Consider the following 17,792-nt stretch of genomic DNA (forward strand, 5'->3'; position numbering starts at 1 on the left):
ACTCTTGATTTAGGCTCGAGTCATGTTCTCATGGTTCGTGTGTTCAAGCCCCGCACTGGGCTCGGCGCTCCCCTTAGGAATCTCTCTCTCCCTCTCCCTCTGCCCCTCCCCCACGCAGGCTTACACTGTCTCGTTCTCAAAAATAAATAAACTTCAAAAATAAATAAATCACAGATTCCACAGGCATAGAACAACTACACTGCTGTAGGAGCTTCTCAATGCTCACTCTTGTCTTCTGCACGTGTCGTGCTGAGGAGCTGTAACGAACATCTGGCGCCATGGCATCAGGCCATGGACCACACTTTGAGTATCACCTGCTCAGAGATAAAAAGAAAATACTAGAGGTGGAATTTTTTCCCCCTCTTTGGCTTAACTTTTTCGTGGTGGAGTGACACCACTCTATGAAACGAAACTTGATTTAAAATATGTGTGGATAATAACCCCATAATAATAAAGAAATAATAATAAATATATATTTATATAAATTTCTACTTAGAAATAAATATATGTATAAATTTACATTAATGAAAAATTTTTTTGATTTATTTTATTTACTTATTTATTTATTTAAAACACATAAGTGACTTGGGCTCTTTAGTTTTCCTTTTCACAAACAGCAGAAAACTCCTTGGAAAAGAAATAGAAATCTAGAGGTTTTCCAAAGGTTAGCTCACAACTATTTTCTCTTTGGTAAAATAAGCCCAGGTGACAGGAGACACATAGACTTCCTTTTAAAACATACCAGACAATGGGGCGCCCGGGTGGCTCGGTCGGTTAAGCGTCCGACTTCGGCTCAGGTCATGATCTCACGGTCCGAGGGTTCGAGCCCCGCGTCGGGCTCTGTGCTGACAACTCAGAGCCTGGAGCCTGTTTCAGATTCTGTGTCTCCCTCTCTCTGTGACCCTCCCCCATTCATGCTCTGTCTCTCTCTGTCTCAAAAATAAATAAACGTTAAAAAAAAAAAAAAAAAATCTAAAACATACCGGACAAGTGTTAGCCACCTACCGGGAAAGATTTCCTCCATCAAGTTTACAACAGTGGAAACTCAATCAATTCCATAAAGAAGTCTAAATGACGCTATCTTAGAACAATATTCTTTGTATTTCAAATATTCCCTTGAGAAAGTGCTTGATATTCTGTCCACAAATTAGCCATACAGAGCTAACTGGTATTTATTTATTTATTTATTATTTATTTATTAAATATGAAATTTATTGTCAAACTGGGTTCCATACACCACCCAGTGCTCATCCCAACAGGTGCCCTCCTCAATGCCCATCACCCACCCTCCCCTCCCTCCCACCCCCCCATCAACCTTCAGTTTGTTCTCAGTTTTTAAGAGTCTCTTGTGCTTTGGCTCCCTCCCTCTTATATTCATGAACACTTAAAAGCAATGAAGAAAATACGTATTTCCTCCCAATCATGATTTATAGATAAAAACACAGCTGATGTACACCGCAGCCAATCCTCCACGTGCCTGATTCTGTCACCTCTCCCACCCCCTCTCCTTCCCTATCCACTTCCTGGAACTTCACCTCCTGTCTTCCACTCTGCTCTCCAGGCTGCTGGCCCTCAGCCTCTGACTCTCCTGCTCTCCCGCTCTCCAGCTCCCCCTAGCGGCAGGTCCCAGGCTCTGGTCCCGCCCCCCACTTGTAAGGACATTATCTCTCTGAGCAAGGTTCCTTGTGTGCGGTGATTTTGAGACCCACCTCAGAGCTGTCCTCTGAATAAATGAGATCGCCCACGTGGCAGGGGCTCCGAGAACCACTTGGGAATGTGCACCTGCAGAATGGGCCTTTCGAGCGGCACGCCCTTGTCCCCAGACACTGAGACTGGCCGTGGTCAACCTCCCAGCCCTTGTTCCCATCTCAACCTCCCCTCTCCGGCAAATCAGGCTCCTCTTTTTCTGTCCCCCTCGCCCCCCCCGCCCCCCGCAACTCACACCAGCGCCCCTGCCCCCGTGTCCTCCCCATGCAGCTGCTCAGGGGAAAAGGCAGGCTAGGCTGCTGTATTTTTTTTCCTGCTACAAGTTGAGGCCCTGTTAATTCTCCCACCTGTAATAATAATAATAATACATAATAAATAATAATAATAATAATAGATACTTTCATATTGGCTAACTCAATGAGCACTTAGAATGTGCAAGGCACTATTCCAAGCCCTACCCATGTATTAACTCAATGCTGACAACCATCCTATGGGGTAGGTTCTGTTCTAAACCCAATTTACAGATGAGGAAACTGAGGCTAACAAGCAGGGAAATAGCTTGCCCAAGGTCACCGACCTGGAAAGCCCCACACTCTTACCCACAACACTATCCATGTTTCCTGGTGCATCTCCTGCGTCATGACAGTGGGGACTGGGTCTATCTTTCTCACCCAGCTCAGCACCTGGCACAGTGGGGAAACACTGCAAATCTTTGTTGAGTGAATGAATGAATGAATGACGAGTGAACGAATGCTGCCCATTGTACTACAAAGCTGTTTTTCCCTGTTACACAGGGCAGCCCGAGTGTGGTGCCTGCTTCCATCCAGGCAGTGTCTGGAAATGTGTCCTTCCCACTTCTGTCCAGCCGCTCCCAGGCGGGGTCTTCAGCACTTTACTCCCTGGGAAGTTTTCTTCTAAGTCCCCTTATTTCTATCTCAAGCCCAAGCAGCTTTCAGGGACTTGCCACATTCTCCTGTCCCTAGAGGAAAGATACCATCTCACAGCTTTATCAGCTAAACACCTGGGAGAGCTGCCTTTCAGGCTGGCCTGTGGGGGAATCTGGTGATTCGTACCCTTCTCTCCCCCACTCCCTCCTCCTCCCGGCAGACTGACCCACTTTCCTCAACTCTTCAAATTCTCACACTCCACTCTACTTCCTAAACCTGGCTTCTCCTTTTTCCAGCAACCTATTTATTTCCTTAATCATCTTAAGCATAGCTATTTGAAAGTCTTCCAGACTGTTCTATTATCTCAAATTTGGGGGACAGAAACCCTCCCATTTGTGTTGTATGCTGCTGCTCACCATAGCTCAGTTCCCTGTGTGTTTTATAATTTCTGATTGTGCGCTAAAGCGGGGGTTTGTTTTCCCTCGTGGATGACCCAAGTGGCCTGGGTTGTGAAAGCTCCCTCCAGACATGATTTTCCCTTATTTCTGCTGAGACTACTCCCACCACCACCACCACTACTCAATATCCATCCCACTTTGGACCAGTTTAAGAATTCCTAAGTTTGGGGGCACCTAAGTTAAGCGTTCGACTCTTGATTTTGGGTCACATCGTGATCTCACGGGTTTGTGAGATTGAGCCCTGTGTTGGGCTCTGTGCTGCTTAGGATTCTCTCTCTCTCTCTCTCTCTCTCTCTCTCTCCCCCTTCCCCTCACACGCACTCACACTCTCTTTCTTAAAATAAATAAATAAACTAAAAAATAGGGCGCCTGGGTGGCTCAGTCGGTTAAGCGTCCGACTTCAGCTCAGGTCACGATCTCGCGGTCTGTGAGTTCGAGCCCCGCGTCGGGCTCTGGGCTGATGGCTCAGAGCCTGGAGCCTGCTTCCGATTCTGTGTCTCCCTCTCTCTCTCTGCCCCTGCCCCGTTCATGCTCTGTCTCTCTCTGTCTCAAAAATAAATTAAAAAAAACGTTTAAAATAAATAAATAAATAAATAAATAAATAAATAAATAAATAAATGACATAAAATACCAAGTTTTGTTTGTGGTAAAATACACATAACATAACAAAGTTTACTCTTGCCCATTTTCATGTGTGCAGTTCAGTGGCATTAAAGCACATTCACACACTCTGCAACCATCACCACATCCAGTTTCAGAACTTTTTCATCTTGCCAAACTGAAACTGTATGCATTAAAAAAATAACTCTTCATTTCCCTCTCCTCCTGACCTCTGGAAACTACTGTTCTACTTTCTGTCTCTATGAATTTGACTAGTCTATGTCCCTCATATAAGTGGAATCATACAACAGTTATCTTTTTGTGTCTGGCTTATTTCACTTAGCAGAATGTCTTCAAGGTTCATCCACTCCTTTTGTTTCTTTTTAAGTTGGCCCCACACCCAGCATGGAGCCCGACAAAGGGCTTGAATTCACGACTCGGAGATCAAGACCTGAGTTGAGATTGAGTCGGAGGCTTAACTGACGGAGCCCCCAGGTGCCCAATAGATATCCTTCCTTTTTAAGGCTGGATAATATTTCATTGTATGTATATACCACATTTTGCTTATCAGTTGTTCTTTGATGGGCATTTGGGTTGTTTCCATCTTTTAACTGTCGTGAATAGCGTTGCTATGAACACTGATGTGCCAATATCTGTTCAAATCTCTGCTTTAAATTCTTTTGGATATATACTCAGAAGTGGAATTGTTGGATCATAATGTTATTCTGTTTCGTTTTTCTGGGTAACCACCATACTGTCTTCCACGTGGCTGCACCATTTTACATTGTCAGGAGCAATGCACAAGCGTTCCGATTTCACTATATCTTTGCCAGCACTTGGTATTTTCAGAGGAGTGTTGTTTTGTTGTTATAACAGCCATCCTAATGGGTGTGAAGTGATATCTCATTGTGTGTGTGTGTGTGTGTGTGTGTGTGTGTGTGTGTGTAAGTTTATTTAATTATTTATTTAGAGAGAGAAAGAGCGCGGGCATGCACACACACGTGGGAAAGCAGCAGAGAGAGAATGGCAGAGAGGGAAGGAGACAGAGAAATCCCAAGCAGGCTCTGTGCTGTCATCCCAAAGCCCGACGTGGGACTCCATCTGAAGAACCATGAGATCATGACCTTAGCCAAAACTAAGAGTTGGATGCTTAACCGACTGAGCCACCCGGGTGCCCCATCACTGTGGTTTTGACTTGCATTTCCCTAATGACTAGACATTGAGCATCTTTTCATGTGCTTTTGGCTCACCTGTATATCTTTGGAGAAATGTCTATTCAAATCCTGTGTCCATTTTTTAATCAGAAATTTTGGGTTGCTTTGTTCTTGAATTGTAGGAGTTTTTTTAATATATATTAATCCCTTATCAGGTATAGGATTTGATAATATTTCCTTCCCTTCCATGGGTTGCCTTTTCACTGTGTTTATTTCATTCTTTGAGATGAAATTCATCTATATTTTCTTTTGTTGCCTATATTTTGGTGTCACACCCAAAAAATCCTTGCCAAATCCAATGTCATGAAGTTTCCCCCCATGTTTTCTTCTCTTGTTTTGTAGTTTTAGCTCTTATGAGTAGGTGTTTGATCCATTTTGAGTTGATTATTTTTACTTTTGTATATGGGGCAAAGTAAGGGTCCAACGTCATTCTTTTTCATGTGGATATCCAGTTTTTCCCACACAACCTGTTGAAAAGACTATCCTTTCTCCATTAAATGGTCTTGGCATTCTTGTCAACATTTGATCATATATGCAAGAGTTTATTCTGGGATCTGTATTCTACTCCATTGGTCTACATGTCTGTGTTTATGCCAATGCCACACTGTTTTGATTACTGTAGCTTTGAAGTAAATTTAAAAATCAGGAAATGTGAGACCTCCAACTTTATGTTTTTCTTTTTCAAGATTGTTTTGGCTATTTGGAGTCCTTTGAGATCCCATATGATTTTAGAATCATATGGGGATGGGTTTTTTTATTTCTGCAAAAATCATCATTGGGATTTTGATAGGGATTGCACTCTATAAATTGCTTTTAGTATTAAAACTTATAATCCATGAACATGGGATATCTTTTCACCTATTCATGTCTTCTCTAATTTCTTTCAGCCATGTTTTGTAGTTTTTGTTTGTTAGTTTTGTTTTGTTTTAGTGAGAAGGGGAAGAGAGAGCATGCACATGAGCGGGGGAGAGGAGCAGAGGGAAAGAGAGAGAGAATCTTAAGCAGGCTCCATGCTCAGTGCAGAGCCCGATGCAGGGCTCGAGCCCACAACCCTGGGATCATGACCTGAGCCGATATCAAGAGTCAGACACCTAACCAACTGAGCCACCCGGGCACCCCAGCGTTTTGTGGTTTTAAATGTACAAGTCTGTTGCCTCCTTGGTTAGGTTTACTCCTAAGTTATTTCATTCTATTTATTGTTATTATGAATGGAATTGTTTTCTTAATTTCCTTTTGGGTTATTCATTGTTAGTGTATAGAAATACCACTTGTTTTGTGTGTTGTTTTTGTATCTTACAGCTTTGCTGAGTTCCTAAATTAGTTCTAACAGGTATGTGTGTCTGTGTGTGTGATCCAAGTTGTGTTTGTGTTTGCTTTTGTTTTTACCCAGAGACCTGAGCAGTAACAGGTTTTCTTGACATCTTCCAACGCCAGAGAGTAGACTTTTTCTAGGTCCCCATTCCTGAGAGGGCAGCCTTTAAGAATCCCAGCTGAGGGGCACCTGGGTGGCCCAGTCAGTTAAGCGTCGAATTTCGGCTCAGGTCATGATCTCACGGCTTGTGAGTTCCAGCCCCGCACCCGGCTCTGTGCTGACAGCGTGGAGCCTGGAGCCCACTTTGAGTTTTGTGTCTCCCTCTCTCTCTGTCCCTCCCCCACTCGCACTCTGTCTCTCAAAAATAAATAAACATTAAAAACATTAAAAAAAAAAAAAAAAAAAAGAATCCCAGCTGAACTCAAGAGTACTGGTTCCAGATTCCTGCCTCAGGAAGGCCAAGACCTTGGTCCCTGCCCCTGCATGGTCATTACCATCAAAGTGCTTGGCCACCGGGCCCATTTCCCCTCCAATTCCCTGCCCCCCCCCCCCCCAACTCCTGCTGCATCAGCTCAGTCATGCCTCTGCTTTTCTGCTCTCTCTTGATTTCAAAAACAGACACATTCTATTTTCTCGATATTCAGAGCAGGAAAGGTCCCAACATCCCACTTCCAAATGAGCACCTCAAGCACATGCATTCAACAGACACATAGGAGCCAACATTGCTCCCTAGTGAAAAGCGCAATTCCAGGATACAGCTAGAGTGGGAACACCTCAGTCTCTTCTCTCTCTCTTCTCCCCCACCCCACCCCCACCCTGCCATGGGGCTGGGGGCTGGCCAAGGCCGTGCCATATGAGTAATCGTTGGCTACGGTTACTGAGGGCTACTGTGTGCCAGATACTCTACTGGATGCTTCACATACATTTGATCTCATTTAATCCTCCTTCCAGCCTGATGAGGTAGGTACTATTACGGCCACTGATTTAATTGACAAAACTGCCAACAGTTCAGCTAGCAGAGGAGCAGAGTCAAGATTTAGGCTTGGTTGGCCCGTTCCTTTTACCGAACACATCTTGGCTTCCTCCGTTCTCCCGTAAGTTAAATAGAGTTTCCTCATCTTCCCCAATCCTCAGGGACGGGGTCCGTGTGGTTTTCTTCCTCTTGCTTGTCCTGGGGCGCCCAGTGGGTGTGACTTGGATTGCTCTATTTTGCCCCCCCGGGGGGACCTTTCCACAACTCAGGAGGGACTGTGGACCGCACAGAGCTCTTGGCCTGAGCCCCCGTTACGGGAGAAAGGAGGCTGTTGCCAAGGACTCCGAGGGGAGATAAATGCCGGGAGTGGACTCAACTCTGGTCAGGACCCAAGCACCCAGCCCTCCCAGAGACACTGTGTGAGCCGGGGCCGGCCCTGCAGACAGCCCCTCCCGCCGCTCCAGCCAGGGTGGTGCTTGCGTGGGGAGGACTTTAAATCCGGCCGCCAGACCCCTGGCCAGGAGAGGCGGAGAGGACCGGCCACCATGCACAGCTCCGACAGTCTGCTGCTGCTGCTGCTGCTGGCGGCCACCATGGGCCCCGCCGGCGCCCTCAGTGATGATGAGAAACGTGTGATGGTGGAGCTGCACAACCTCTACCGGGCCCAGGCGTTCCCACCCGCCGCTGACATGCTGCTAATGGTGAGTGTGGCTGGGGGGGGGGGGGGGGGGGCGCGCTTGCCTGCCCAGACCGAAGGGGCGCTGAGCCAGGACCCCCCCCAACCCCTCCCCCCCCCCCGGGTTGAAGCTCCCTCAGAGACTCATCTCTCTGGTCAGTGACAGAATTCCTGATACTATGCAATTCACAGGTCCCCAGAGGCAGCCCCATTATACAGATCAGGAAACTGAGGCTCAGCTGGCTTGCAGGCCCCACAGCCGGTAGAGCCAGACCTGGGAGCCCCAGCTTCTCACTCCAGTGACTCCTTCCCAGCACTTCCTAAAATGCAGGTGCCCCTGATTGAGGGGACACAGGAAGTTCCTAATACAATGAGAGGAGGAACAAGGGCAGCAGGAAGGGCCCCAGCACCTAGGAAGGAGGGATGGTCTATGGAGGTGGGTGAGAACAGGAGCCAGAAGCGGTCCGGATCACACAGTTCAAATCCTGTCTCGGTCACGCAACAAGACCCGCGATTTGGGGGAGTCCCTTAAACTGGTAGGGACCCTCAGTTTTTCATCTGTAAAATGGGATCCTAATTAGAGCTACATATATATCAACATGGAGTGAATCTCACAGATATAACACTGGGGGGGGGGGGATGAAATCTAAAATATATATATACATACAGTAGGACATACTTACAGAAGGTTTTAAACATGTAAAAAAATACTATTGTATATTGGTGGGGACACATGCAAATATTGTCAGCATACAGGGACGTTCCTATAGATGATGGAAGCCAGATTTTGAGTGGTAGTAACCTCTGTCGAAAGGGAGAGTTACTTGATGGTAGGGTCAGGAGGCAGGGTGTTTATGCTCAAGATGAAAAAAGATAAAATCAGAAATTCACCCCCTTCCTGCCCTCTCTGAGGGCTGAACTGGCCATCCTCTGGGCCAACCTGGAGGATTCCTGGGCAGTGTCCAGGGACGCCACAGTTAGTGCCCCAGAGCAAGGTCACACCTGGGGAAGAGAGCAGTGAGCCTGAGGGTCCGAGACTGGAGTTCGAATTGCTCCGTTCAATCTGGCGAAGTGATTCTGGACCGGTCCCTCTACCTTCAAAGGCTTCCATTTCCTGATCTATCACTTGGGACTGGCAATTCCTACCCTGAGGGTCAGATGGGATGATGTATGACAGAGGTCAAGGAAGGCCTCTAGAAATGCACACAGCAGGACCATTCAACCCCTGTCGGCCTGGCAACCAGGAACTGGAGACGATAGATGAGGAGCACGGGAGGCTGGTACCTGCTCTGCCAGTAGCTCCCTGATTGAGGCCTGGAACTCATTGTTGAGCCTCAGTTTCTCCGTCTGTAGATCCCTGATGCCCTACAGTCTTGTTGGCTACCCAAGCCAGGAGCTGCTTTGCGGACAGAGGTGGACCTTGGGGTGGGGCCACATTCTGGAAAGCAGTTTGGATATTCAGGGGATACGGTGCTGTCTGGTGCGAAGCGATGGGAGGAGGGGATGGCCTGGGACACCGGGACAAATTTGGGACAAGGCTCAGGCTCGATGTCAGCACGCGGTATATACAGAAACTCTGGAGACAGATGGCCTGGTTCAAACCTTGATTCTGCCATGTATTAGCTGTGCGACCTTGGCCAAGTGCCTTAACCTCTCTGTGTCTCAGCTTCCTCATCTGTAAATTGAAGATGATGACTACATAGCAAGTCCCTTGTAAGACGGTTGCCAGGATCAAATGAGTGAATATTTATAAAGCACTTAGAACAGCGTGTGGCGCACAGTAAGGGCTCATAAGTGTTAGATTAACCAAAGAGGGAATGAATCCAGGATGACACAGGTGGCAGTTATCATGGACGCCTTTCTCTCCCTGAGCGTCCACATCTAATCGTCACCGCTTTTACCTCCCAGAGGGTTCAATTTTCCTTGAACCCTACTTCCGCATCCTCATTCCTTCCTACAACCCTGATCCAGTGTTTCATTACTTCTCCCAAGGACTCCTAAAACGGTCTCGGCCTGCTCCCCCAGCCTCCGGCCTCTGCTTCCAGAATGAACAATCCAGCACATGGGCCTGACCTTGCTCAAAACCCTTCAATGGCTCCCACTGGCTCCTGACCGCCTCGGGATAGACCTCCAGCTCCTGAGAAGGCTCTCTCTGTGTGTCTGACCCCTGCTTACACCTCCAGCCTCCTCTCCTGCTCAGTTTTTCCCTCAGTAACCTCAACAGCTTCTCCTTCCCCAGCCAAAACGTTGTATCTCACCTCTAGGCCTTTGCTCGTGCTGTGCCTCGGTTCAGATGTCTTTCCCCGTCCACCTGACCAATGCCTCAGTTTTAGCACTTAGCTTAGTGTCTCCTCTAAATGGCCCTCTTTGGTGCCTCTATAGTATCCACTGCATATGTGTCATTTAGCACACGGTGGCCCCATCACCAGTTTATGACAATGTGAACTTGGGCTTCTAGGTCCTTGCTCTCACCTCCAGGCTGGTACAGTGCCCAAGACTGTGTGTTGAATGAGTGGATGAATGAACGGACTTGCTTCCAGATGGTGACCATGTGGCCAATGTGGGTGGGTGCCGTGACTCTCAAATACCCACGGGGGTCTCTGGAAGACTGAGAAGACCTGAGACCCACAGGAACCACTCTACTGGCAGAACTCCACGCAGCCAGCCCGAACAGGAATCACAGCCGGGCTCAGTAGGGAGACCGCTTTTAAGCAGGGTCTGTCTCAGTCATCAACAGTTGACACATGCGTATCGAGCACCTGCTATGAGCCAGCACTGTGCCAGACACTGGGGTGACATACCCTGAAGGAGGTCGCAGTTTAGTCTGGAGCCCCGCACATCATCTCAGACACCCAGATCCAGGTTCTCCGTACCTTGCCCTTTCCCTCTCCCTACCCGCCCTTACTTACTCCCAGAGCCTGAAGACGCTCTGGGACCAGTAATTTGGGACAAAAACACCCAGGGAGGGAAAGGGATTCACCCATAGTCACAAAGTGGGGGGGTCCCAGTCCAGTGTGACCGCCCCTCCCCCTCCCCCCCCTTCGCAGGCAGCTGCTCCTGAGAACCTTGTGTGGGTGAGGCGTCCCATCCCCTCCTCCTCTCAGGGTCGCCCAAGCTCTTGACACTTTACAGGCCGTCTGGCTCCCACAGCTGGCTGGGCCCCCAGAGGGTGGAACAGGAGTTGCCGCCAGGCCATCCATTTCTAGGAGAGGCCAAGGACAAAGTTTAATGGGATCCAGGCCTTCCTCCTCAATCCTCTGTTAATCCGTCTTCCCACCCACACTGGGCCTGTCCTCCTGGCTGGGGACCCAGAGAACTCAGAGGTCCCTTAACCTAAAATGCCCCCTCCCGCTGCCTCACCTGAAGTCCCGCCTGAAGGACGGGACGTTGGGATCTGGCAGCTCCTTGAGACACCAAGGCTCTGAAACTAGGCCTCTCCGTAAGGGTCACACAGGGACCCTTAATTTTCTTGGGGAAAGGGGTTGTCAGTTGACAAGAGTTGAGAGCACCTGGGAATAGCACTTGGGAGGGAAGCCTGGAGCTGGTAAAGCCATGGAGGCTGGGCGACCCCAAGGGGAGAGTGGGACCTGAGAGGGGAGTATCATATTTATGGTGGAAGGGTGAGGGGTTGGGAGGGGCTGGATCAACAGTGCAGCCCTTGAACATCTCACTGGACGTTCTGTGGTCTTCAGAGCAGGCAGACAGTCCTGGGAGGTAGGCAGGGCACAGACGCCACCTTTCACACAGGAGGATATTAATTTTAATTAATAACAACAGTGTCCCAAACATCATCTCATTTATTCCTCCCAAAGCATCACGAGACTTCAGAAAGGTCAGGCACTCTGTCTAAAATCACACAGTTGGTAAATGGTCCCAAGCTTGGCTCACTCCATGGCCTGGGGTGGCACCCTCCCATCCCCCCCACCCCACCCCCACAGAAGCCCACCAGGAGCACAGACCTGTTCCTGATCTTGGCCAAGAGTCACCCCGAAGGAGGGGAGGGTCTCCGGCCCCCAGAGGCCCCCAGGACACCTTCAACCTTCTCTGATCCCCAGAATTGTGGGTATCCTCACCTCTCTCTCCCGCAACCCTCTCCCACCTCCACCGAGCCCAAGGCGTTCCTCACCTCCCTCTCCAACCTGCCCCGCAGAGGTGGGACGAGGAGCTGGCCGCCTTCGCCAAGGCCTACGCGCAGAAGTGCGTGTGGGGCCACAACAAGGAGCGCGGGCGGCGCGGGGAGAACCTGTTTGCCATCACGGACGAGGGCTTGGACGTGCCGCTGGCCATGGAGGAGTGGCACCACGAGCGCGAACACTACAACCTCAGCGCAGCCACCTGCGACCAGGGCCAGATGTGCGGCCACTACACGCAGGTGCGAAGCCGCGGGGCGGGTGGGCGGGGACGGGCCACAAGAGCACTGGGCGGGGCTACATGACTAGTGGGCGGGGCCTCACGAGCAGTGGGCGGGGCGGGGCAGAGGCCACCTGTCCCTTCACCGCCTGGGAGTCCGCTTCTTAAACTGCCTAAACCATTTTCAGTTGACTCCAAAACCCACTAGTCGTTTGAAAATCTATGTGGCCCCCTCCCGTCCTCCTCGGACTGAGGGGACCTAAGTTAGGTGTCGCAGAGCCAGTTTCGTGGAGGGTAATTATTCTAGGCAATCCTGATCGACGTCTAAGCGGTCCTGTCCGACCTAAGTTAGGCAGGGCTGTTTGTGCCCGCGGCCTTCTGTCTCATTGTCCCTCTTCTGTCATTTCTCATAGCGTCTAAGTTGCTGCTTCTACTCTGCCAGGGACCGATAAAGCAAATAGACTATTGTGTGTGTTTAACTTTTCTTCTGCTTTTAAAAACTATGTGTAAATGAGAGCAAATCGTCACTGAGCGAAGGTTCCAGGGAGACTCCGAGAGCATTTCCTGCTCCTCAGTCACATTTTGCTTACGTCAGGGTTCTCACTGCACTTTGAAAGTTGGAAGTTGCAGATAAGAGGTGTTGGGTGGGGGTACTGTAGGGGTGTGTGTATGGGTGTGTAGGGGAATTAACATTAGTGTTCTTGAGTTCTTATTTTCTCCACCCAATGCTCATTGTTCAAACAATACCATGACAATTTTTTTTTTTTTAAATAAACATCTTCCCACCCATATCCACGAATTCCACTGTCCAGGGCTTCTTTTGCGTGGTATTTTTAGTGCTACTCTTTAGGGAAGGGAATCCTAGTATCATCCACCCAGATGGAGAGGTTGTAAGTGCCCAGCAACCCTCCCTGGTTCCCTTCCCTCTGTGCCCTGCAATTTCTCACACTTCCCTTACCCCCAGCATGAGCGCGCGCGCGCGCTCGAGAGCGGGATCTTCCTGCAAGGATTACCATCAGTGCCCAGCGGGAGTGGGGCTGCTCCACCTCCAGCCCCATGTTCTCCAGGGCTGAGTACACATGAACTCTGGGGTCATTTCTGCCTGGGAGATGCTCCATACTGGTACCTTCAGCTGACTTAAGTAGAAAAACCCCAATCCTGGGGTTGTGTGTAGGATAATAGCCAGAGCTAGATCTCAGAGCAAAAACTGGCCTCCATTTGAGCGACTCCTGAGCAGAGTGGGCCTAGAAACAAGGGGAGGCTGCTGGTCTCAGCCCATGGCAGTGCCCGAAAGTTTTGAATTTAAAAATTTTATACTTAAGACAGGATTCCTTCTAGCAGGTAGGGGGCCCAGACTTAGAAACAGCAGAGCAGATCCCTGCTTACTTGTGATTTGGGGGAAGCTCTGCTTCCAAAACGGCTTCTTCTGTTTCTTGGATTTTGCTTGTTACTGGTATCCAAGATTTTCCCATTTGAGATTCATTCCTTTGGATGTACCCTGTTTAAATGCACAGGAAATTGCAAAAAAAAAAAAAAAAAATGCACAAGAAGAATTTATGAGGGTATATACAAAGGGTTTTCAGAGAGACCTGTCCAAACAATGTGTGTGGTTGGCAGGGGGAACTAGATTGTTCAGGACAAATTCCACACCACAGCCACCACCCACCCCCCCCCCCCCCCCCGCCCCAGCAAAATCCCTGTTTAGAGTTTTGTCCTGAAGCTGCATGTCCTCAGACTTGGATCTCACAGGTTGTAGGGATCCTCTTCTCCCCACCCATAGAAGACTGGTGTAGAGACACTAGCTAGGGACAATCCCACCCAGACTAAACTGTTGAGTTTGCCCTCCTTCAGGTGGTCTGGGCCAAGACAGAGAGGATTGGCTGTGGCTCCCACTTCTGTGAGAAGCTCCAGGGTGTTGAGGAGACCAATATCCATTTGCTGGTTTGCAACTATGAGCCTCCGTGAGTGTCCAGGGAGTCCTGGGGGTAGGGGATGAGCAGGGCCAAGGGGAGGGTTGAGTTGGCAGTCTAAGAAAGTGGGAGGGGGCCAATCTGGGGCCCTTGGGGGAGCTGTGAGGGCACCTATGGGAGTCTGCTCTCATTGGCCCAGCAAGTTAGTTGGGAGCAAGTAAGACCCAGGGGTACTACCGGCCTAGGTGTGTGTATGAGGGATAAGGACAGGGGTTTGTAGGGACCGCCCCCCGCGCCCAGCAGAGTCCTCGCCTCCCGCAGGGGGAACGTGAAGGGAAAGAGGCCCTACCAGGAAGGGACTCCGTGCTCCCTGTGTCCTTCCGGCTACCGCTGCGAGAACTCCCTCTGTGGTGAGTTGGGGGTGGAGTGGGGAGGAGAAAGAAGGGGAGGGAAGGGATGCCTACAGGACGGTCCTAGAGCCTCCCGGGACTTCCAAGAGGTGCACGGGCAGGGGGAGGGGCCTGGCGGGATGCGACCTCCGGGGGCCCTTGGCGGGCCCACCCTATGCGGGTTCCCAAGCCCAATTTGCCTTCCTTGCTCAGCCACTTTGGCCCCCTGTCATTCAAAGTGACTGGTTTTCAACCCCCCAAGTGGAGGGTAGAGGAGAGTCCGGCGGCTCCCGAGCGCCGGGCGAGGTGGGCGTGACCAGAGGGAAATGGTCCCCCATGCGGGCGGAGCCTGGCGGTGGGCGTGGACTTGAAGGGACCCGGCCTGCGTCGGGCCCAGGCACCTAGCTGGAGAGTCCCCTGAAAAAGTGATTGTGTGAGCGCGGAGAGAGGATTTGGAGGAGGATGGAGAAGCCACTGTTACAACGTTATAATAAAACAACAAGGTTATAAAAAAGTATCATTTAGGGGCCTGGGTGGCGCAGTCGGTTAAGCGTCCGACTTCGGCTCAGGTCATGATCTCTCAGTTTGTGAGATCGAGCCCCGCCTCGGGCTCTGTGCTGACAGCTCAGAGCCTGGAGCCTGCTTCCGATTCTGTGTCTCCCTCTCTCTCTGCCCCTCCCCCGCTCACGCTCTGTCTCTGAAAAATGAATAAACCTTAAAAAAAATTTTAAATATTTTTTAAATAAGTATCATTTATTATGAATGAAGGACATGGTCGCTGGAGAGGATGTGTTTGTCATCGTCAGACATTTGGTCGCCTCATCTTGATTGCCGGGGGCACTCCGGACACGGGGTCCTGCCACAGCACTAATGCCAAAGCCTTGTTTCTTATCAGAACTCATCAGAGACCCGGAGGAGGCTCAGGATTTGCCTTACCTGGTAACTGAGGCCCCATCTTCCCTGGCAACGGAAGCTTCAAGTTCTAGGAAAAGCGGTATCCCTTCTTCCGTCGCAACGGAAAATCCGTCCTCCTTGGTAACAGAGGTCTCGGGCCCCCTGGCAACCAAGGCTCTTCCGGCTGTAGAAACCAAGGCCCCGTCTCCCTTAGCAACGGAAGATTCCCCCTCCATGGCAACAGAGGCTCCACCTTCCTTAACAACTGAGGTCCCTTCCTTTTTGGCAACTCACAGCCCCTTTGCCTTGGATGAGGGGCCAGCAACCTTCTCCAAATCGACCAATGATCCCATCTCCCAATTGGCAGGCAAAGAGGCCAGCAGGACAAGAATGCCCCCCAAGACCCCAGAGAGTTCTCTGCACCCCAAGATGTTCTTGACAGGGACACGGGAGCCACAACCCCACTCCCAGAAAGCAGGCAAGCCCGAGGCCGAGTTGTCTCCTTCCAGTGAGGTCTTGGCCTCAGTTTCTCCAGTCCAGGACAAGACAGGTGGGCTGCCGGCCACATTGGACCACGTGGGGCACACCTCCTCCAAGTCCCTGTCTAACTCCCCCAATACCTCTGCCACCTCTAATGCCGTGGGTGGGCGAACCCTGGCCCTGCAGTCATCTTTGCCAGGTAAGACCTGTAGTGTTCGTCCCACTTCCCCGTCTTCCTCTAGAATGTCGGCGCCCTGCCCCCAGCATAGGTGTTATGGCCGTAGCGGGGCATGCACCCTCTGAGTCAGAGCTTCCTCCCTGGCTGCTGGGCCCCCGCTTGCATGCCTGGCAGGGAGGGTGGGAGGTCGGGCAGAGCTGTCTCCAGGCTGAGGCCCTCTCCCTCCCCACAGGCGCAGAGGGCCCTGAAAAGCCTAGCATCAAGTCAGGGCTGAAGTCGGGCCCTGGTCACATCTGGGGCCCCCTTCTGGGGCTGCTGCTCCTGCCTCTGCTGGTGCTGGCTGGAATCTTCTGAAGGGGTCATCACTCAAAGGCAAGGCCTGGTGGGGGGACCCTGGCCTCGTGCCCGCTCCAGATGGTCTTTCTCCAAGCAAGAGGCCACAGTTTCCTGGGAAGGTCCTGCTCTGTGGCCCAGTAGCCGCCCCCCGGACCCCCAGCCTTGACCCCAGCTTCTGGCCAGATGCCAAGCCAGTAACCTTGTGCTCTCGGGAGGCCTGAGGCCAACTCCTGGCTCTGCCCCAGGAGTGCCTCTGCCTCTGTGGGGGTCTCCCTTTAGCTAGCTGCAGACCGTGCTGGGCAGTGTTCCTGCGGCCACTTGTGCCCATTCTCCCATTGTCCTGTGGTCACGTTTCTGCTCTTCCAGGGACAGAAGATATCGGTGCTTCCCAGAGACCCCTTGACCCCTGCTAGTCCCCTGGCTTCTTCTTTAAGCCATCTGAGTCTGAGACTGTTTCCAGGAAGACCTTCTGCCTTCCCAGGGTGAAGAGATCAGCTGTCCTCCTGCCATCTCCCCCACCCTGTCCCCCGCCCCCAAACAAGATGCTTCTTGGCTGAAGGCCTTCTGGAAGGGAAAGGCTGCAGGGCACGCCTCATCCACAGATGCCTTTGGGGTGCGAGGCCTGGTTGGCTATGAGTTCAGGTTGCCACCTATGACTGCACCCCCTGCCTGGACCCCTCCTGCCCCTCCCACCTCAATCCTGGGTCTGGGTGGGGGTTCAAGAGAGATCCCTGCCCACCGGCCCTGCCAGAACTGTCTGCCTCTGCAGGTAGGGGTTCTTCCTGAGCGCCCCCTCCCCCTACTTGCTGGTGTAGCCCCGGAGGGGGGTTTGTGAGGCAGATGAAGGACAAGCCCCACCTGAATGGGGTTCTATGGGGGGGGGGGCGGTGGGCAGGCAGGGACCAGGGAAGGGAAGAAGCCCCTGACTCCTGAATAAAAGCCTGTGTAAGAATACCGAGTGTCTGTGCTTGTGAGGGGTGGAGGGCAAAAGGAGGGCTCTCTGAGAGGCCCTGAGGAGGTTCCCCTCCCAACCACTGGCAACAGTTCCTTCTCCCACACCTCCTATCCCCACACACGCCATCCAGTCCTTCGGGGCGTCTTTCTTTTCCTTCCTAAAAACCGTCCCCCTCCACAACTCACATCTTCAGGCAGCCTGCGGGAAGGAGAAAGGGCCAAGGGGCTGGATCCCCCAGCTCCAGGAGTCACCAGTGGAGGCTAGTTGGGTTTTAGACCCAGAAGCAAGGAGTGGCATACAACCTCTTTGCAGGGTGCTGTCGCCCAGGCCCGTCGGGCACACAAGATCGGAAGGCTTTGCCAGCCCTCGGTGCCAGGAGGAATCCCGAGAAAGGGTTCTGGAGTCTCAGCCACATTCCCCCAGGGGACAACGGCAGGACTGTGCAGAGCGCTGTCCGGCAGGAAAGCACAAAT

General features: G+C 51.3%; 1 protein-coding gene across 3 annotated transcripts; it reads left to right on the plus strand.

The window, feature by feature from the left end:
* The first annotated feature begins 7,112 nt into the window (after nt 1-7,112).
* On the plus strand, nt 7,113-17,318 carry PI16 (peptidase inhibitor 16). Of its 3 annotated transcripts, none has more exons than XM_045498023.1 (7): nt 7,565-7,852; nt 11,978-12,199; nt 14,029-14,138; nt 14,409-14,497; nt 15,372-16,049; nt 16,261-16,400; nt 16,731-17,318. In XM_045498023.1, exons 1-6 carry the CDS (start codon nt 7,697-7,699, stop codon nt 16,380-16,382), a joined length of 1,377 nt encoding a protein of 458 aa, XP_045353979.1. In that variant the 5' UTR covers nt 7,565-7,696; the 3' UTR covers nt 16,383-16,400; nt 16,731-17,318. The 3 variants fall into 3 exon arrangements, with proteins under 3 accessions (XP_045353978.1, XP_045353979.1, XP_045353980.1); XM_045498024.1 differs by having other exon boundaries at nt 16,846-17,318; XM_045498022.1 differs by having other exon boundaries at nt 7,113-7,852; nt 16,261-17,318.
* Nucleotides 17,319-17,792: the final 474 nt, after the last annotated feature.

The sequence above is a fragment of the Leopardus geoffroyi genome, chromosome B2, assembly GCF_018350155.1.
Source record: "Leopardus geoffroyi isolate Oge1 chromosome B2, O.geoffroyi_Oge1_pat1.0, whole genome shotgun sequence".
Lineage (NCBI taxonomy): Eukaryota > Metazoa > Chordata > Mammalia > Carnivora > Felidae > Leopardus > Leopardus geoffroyi.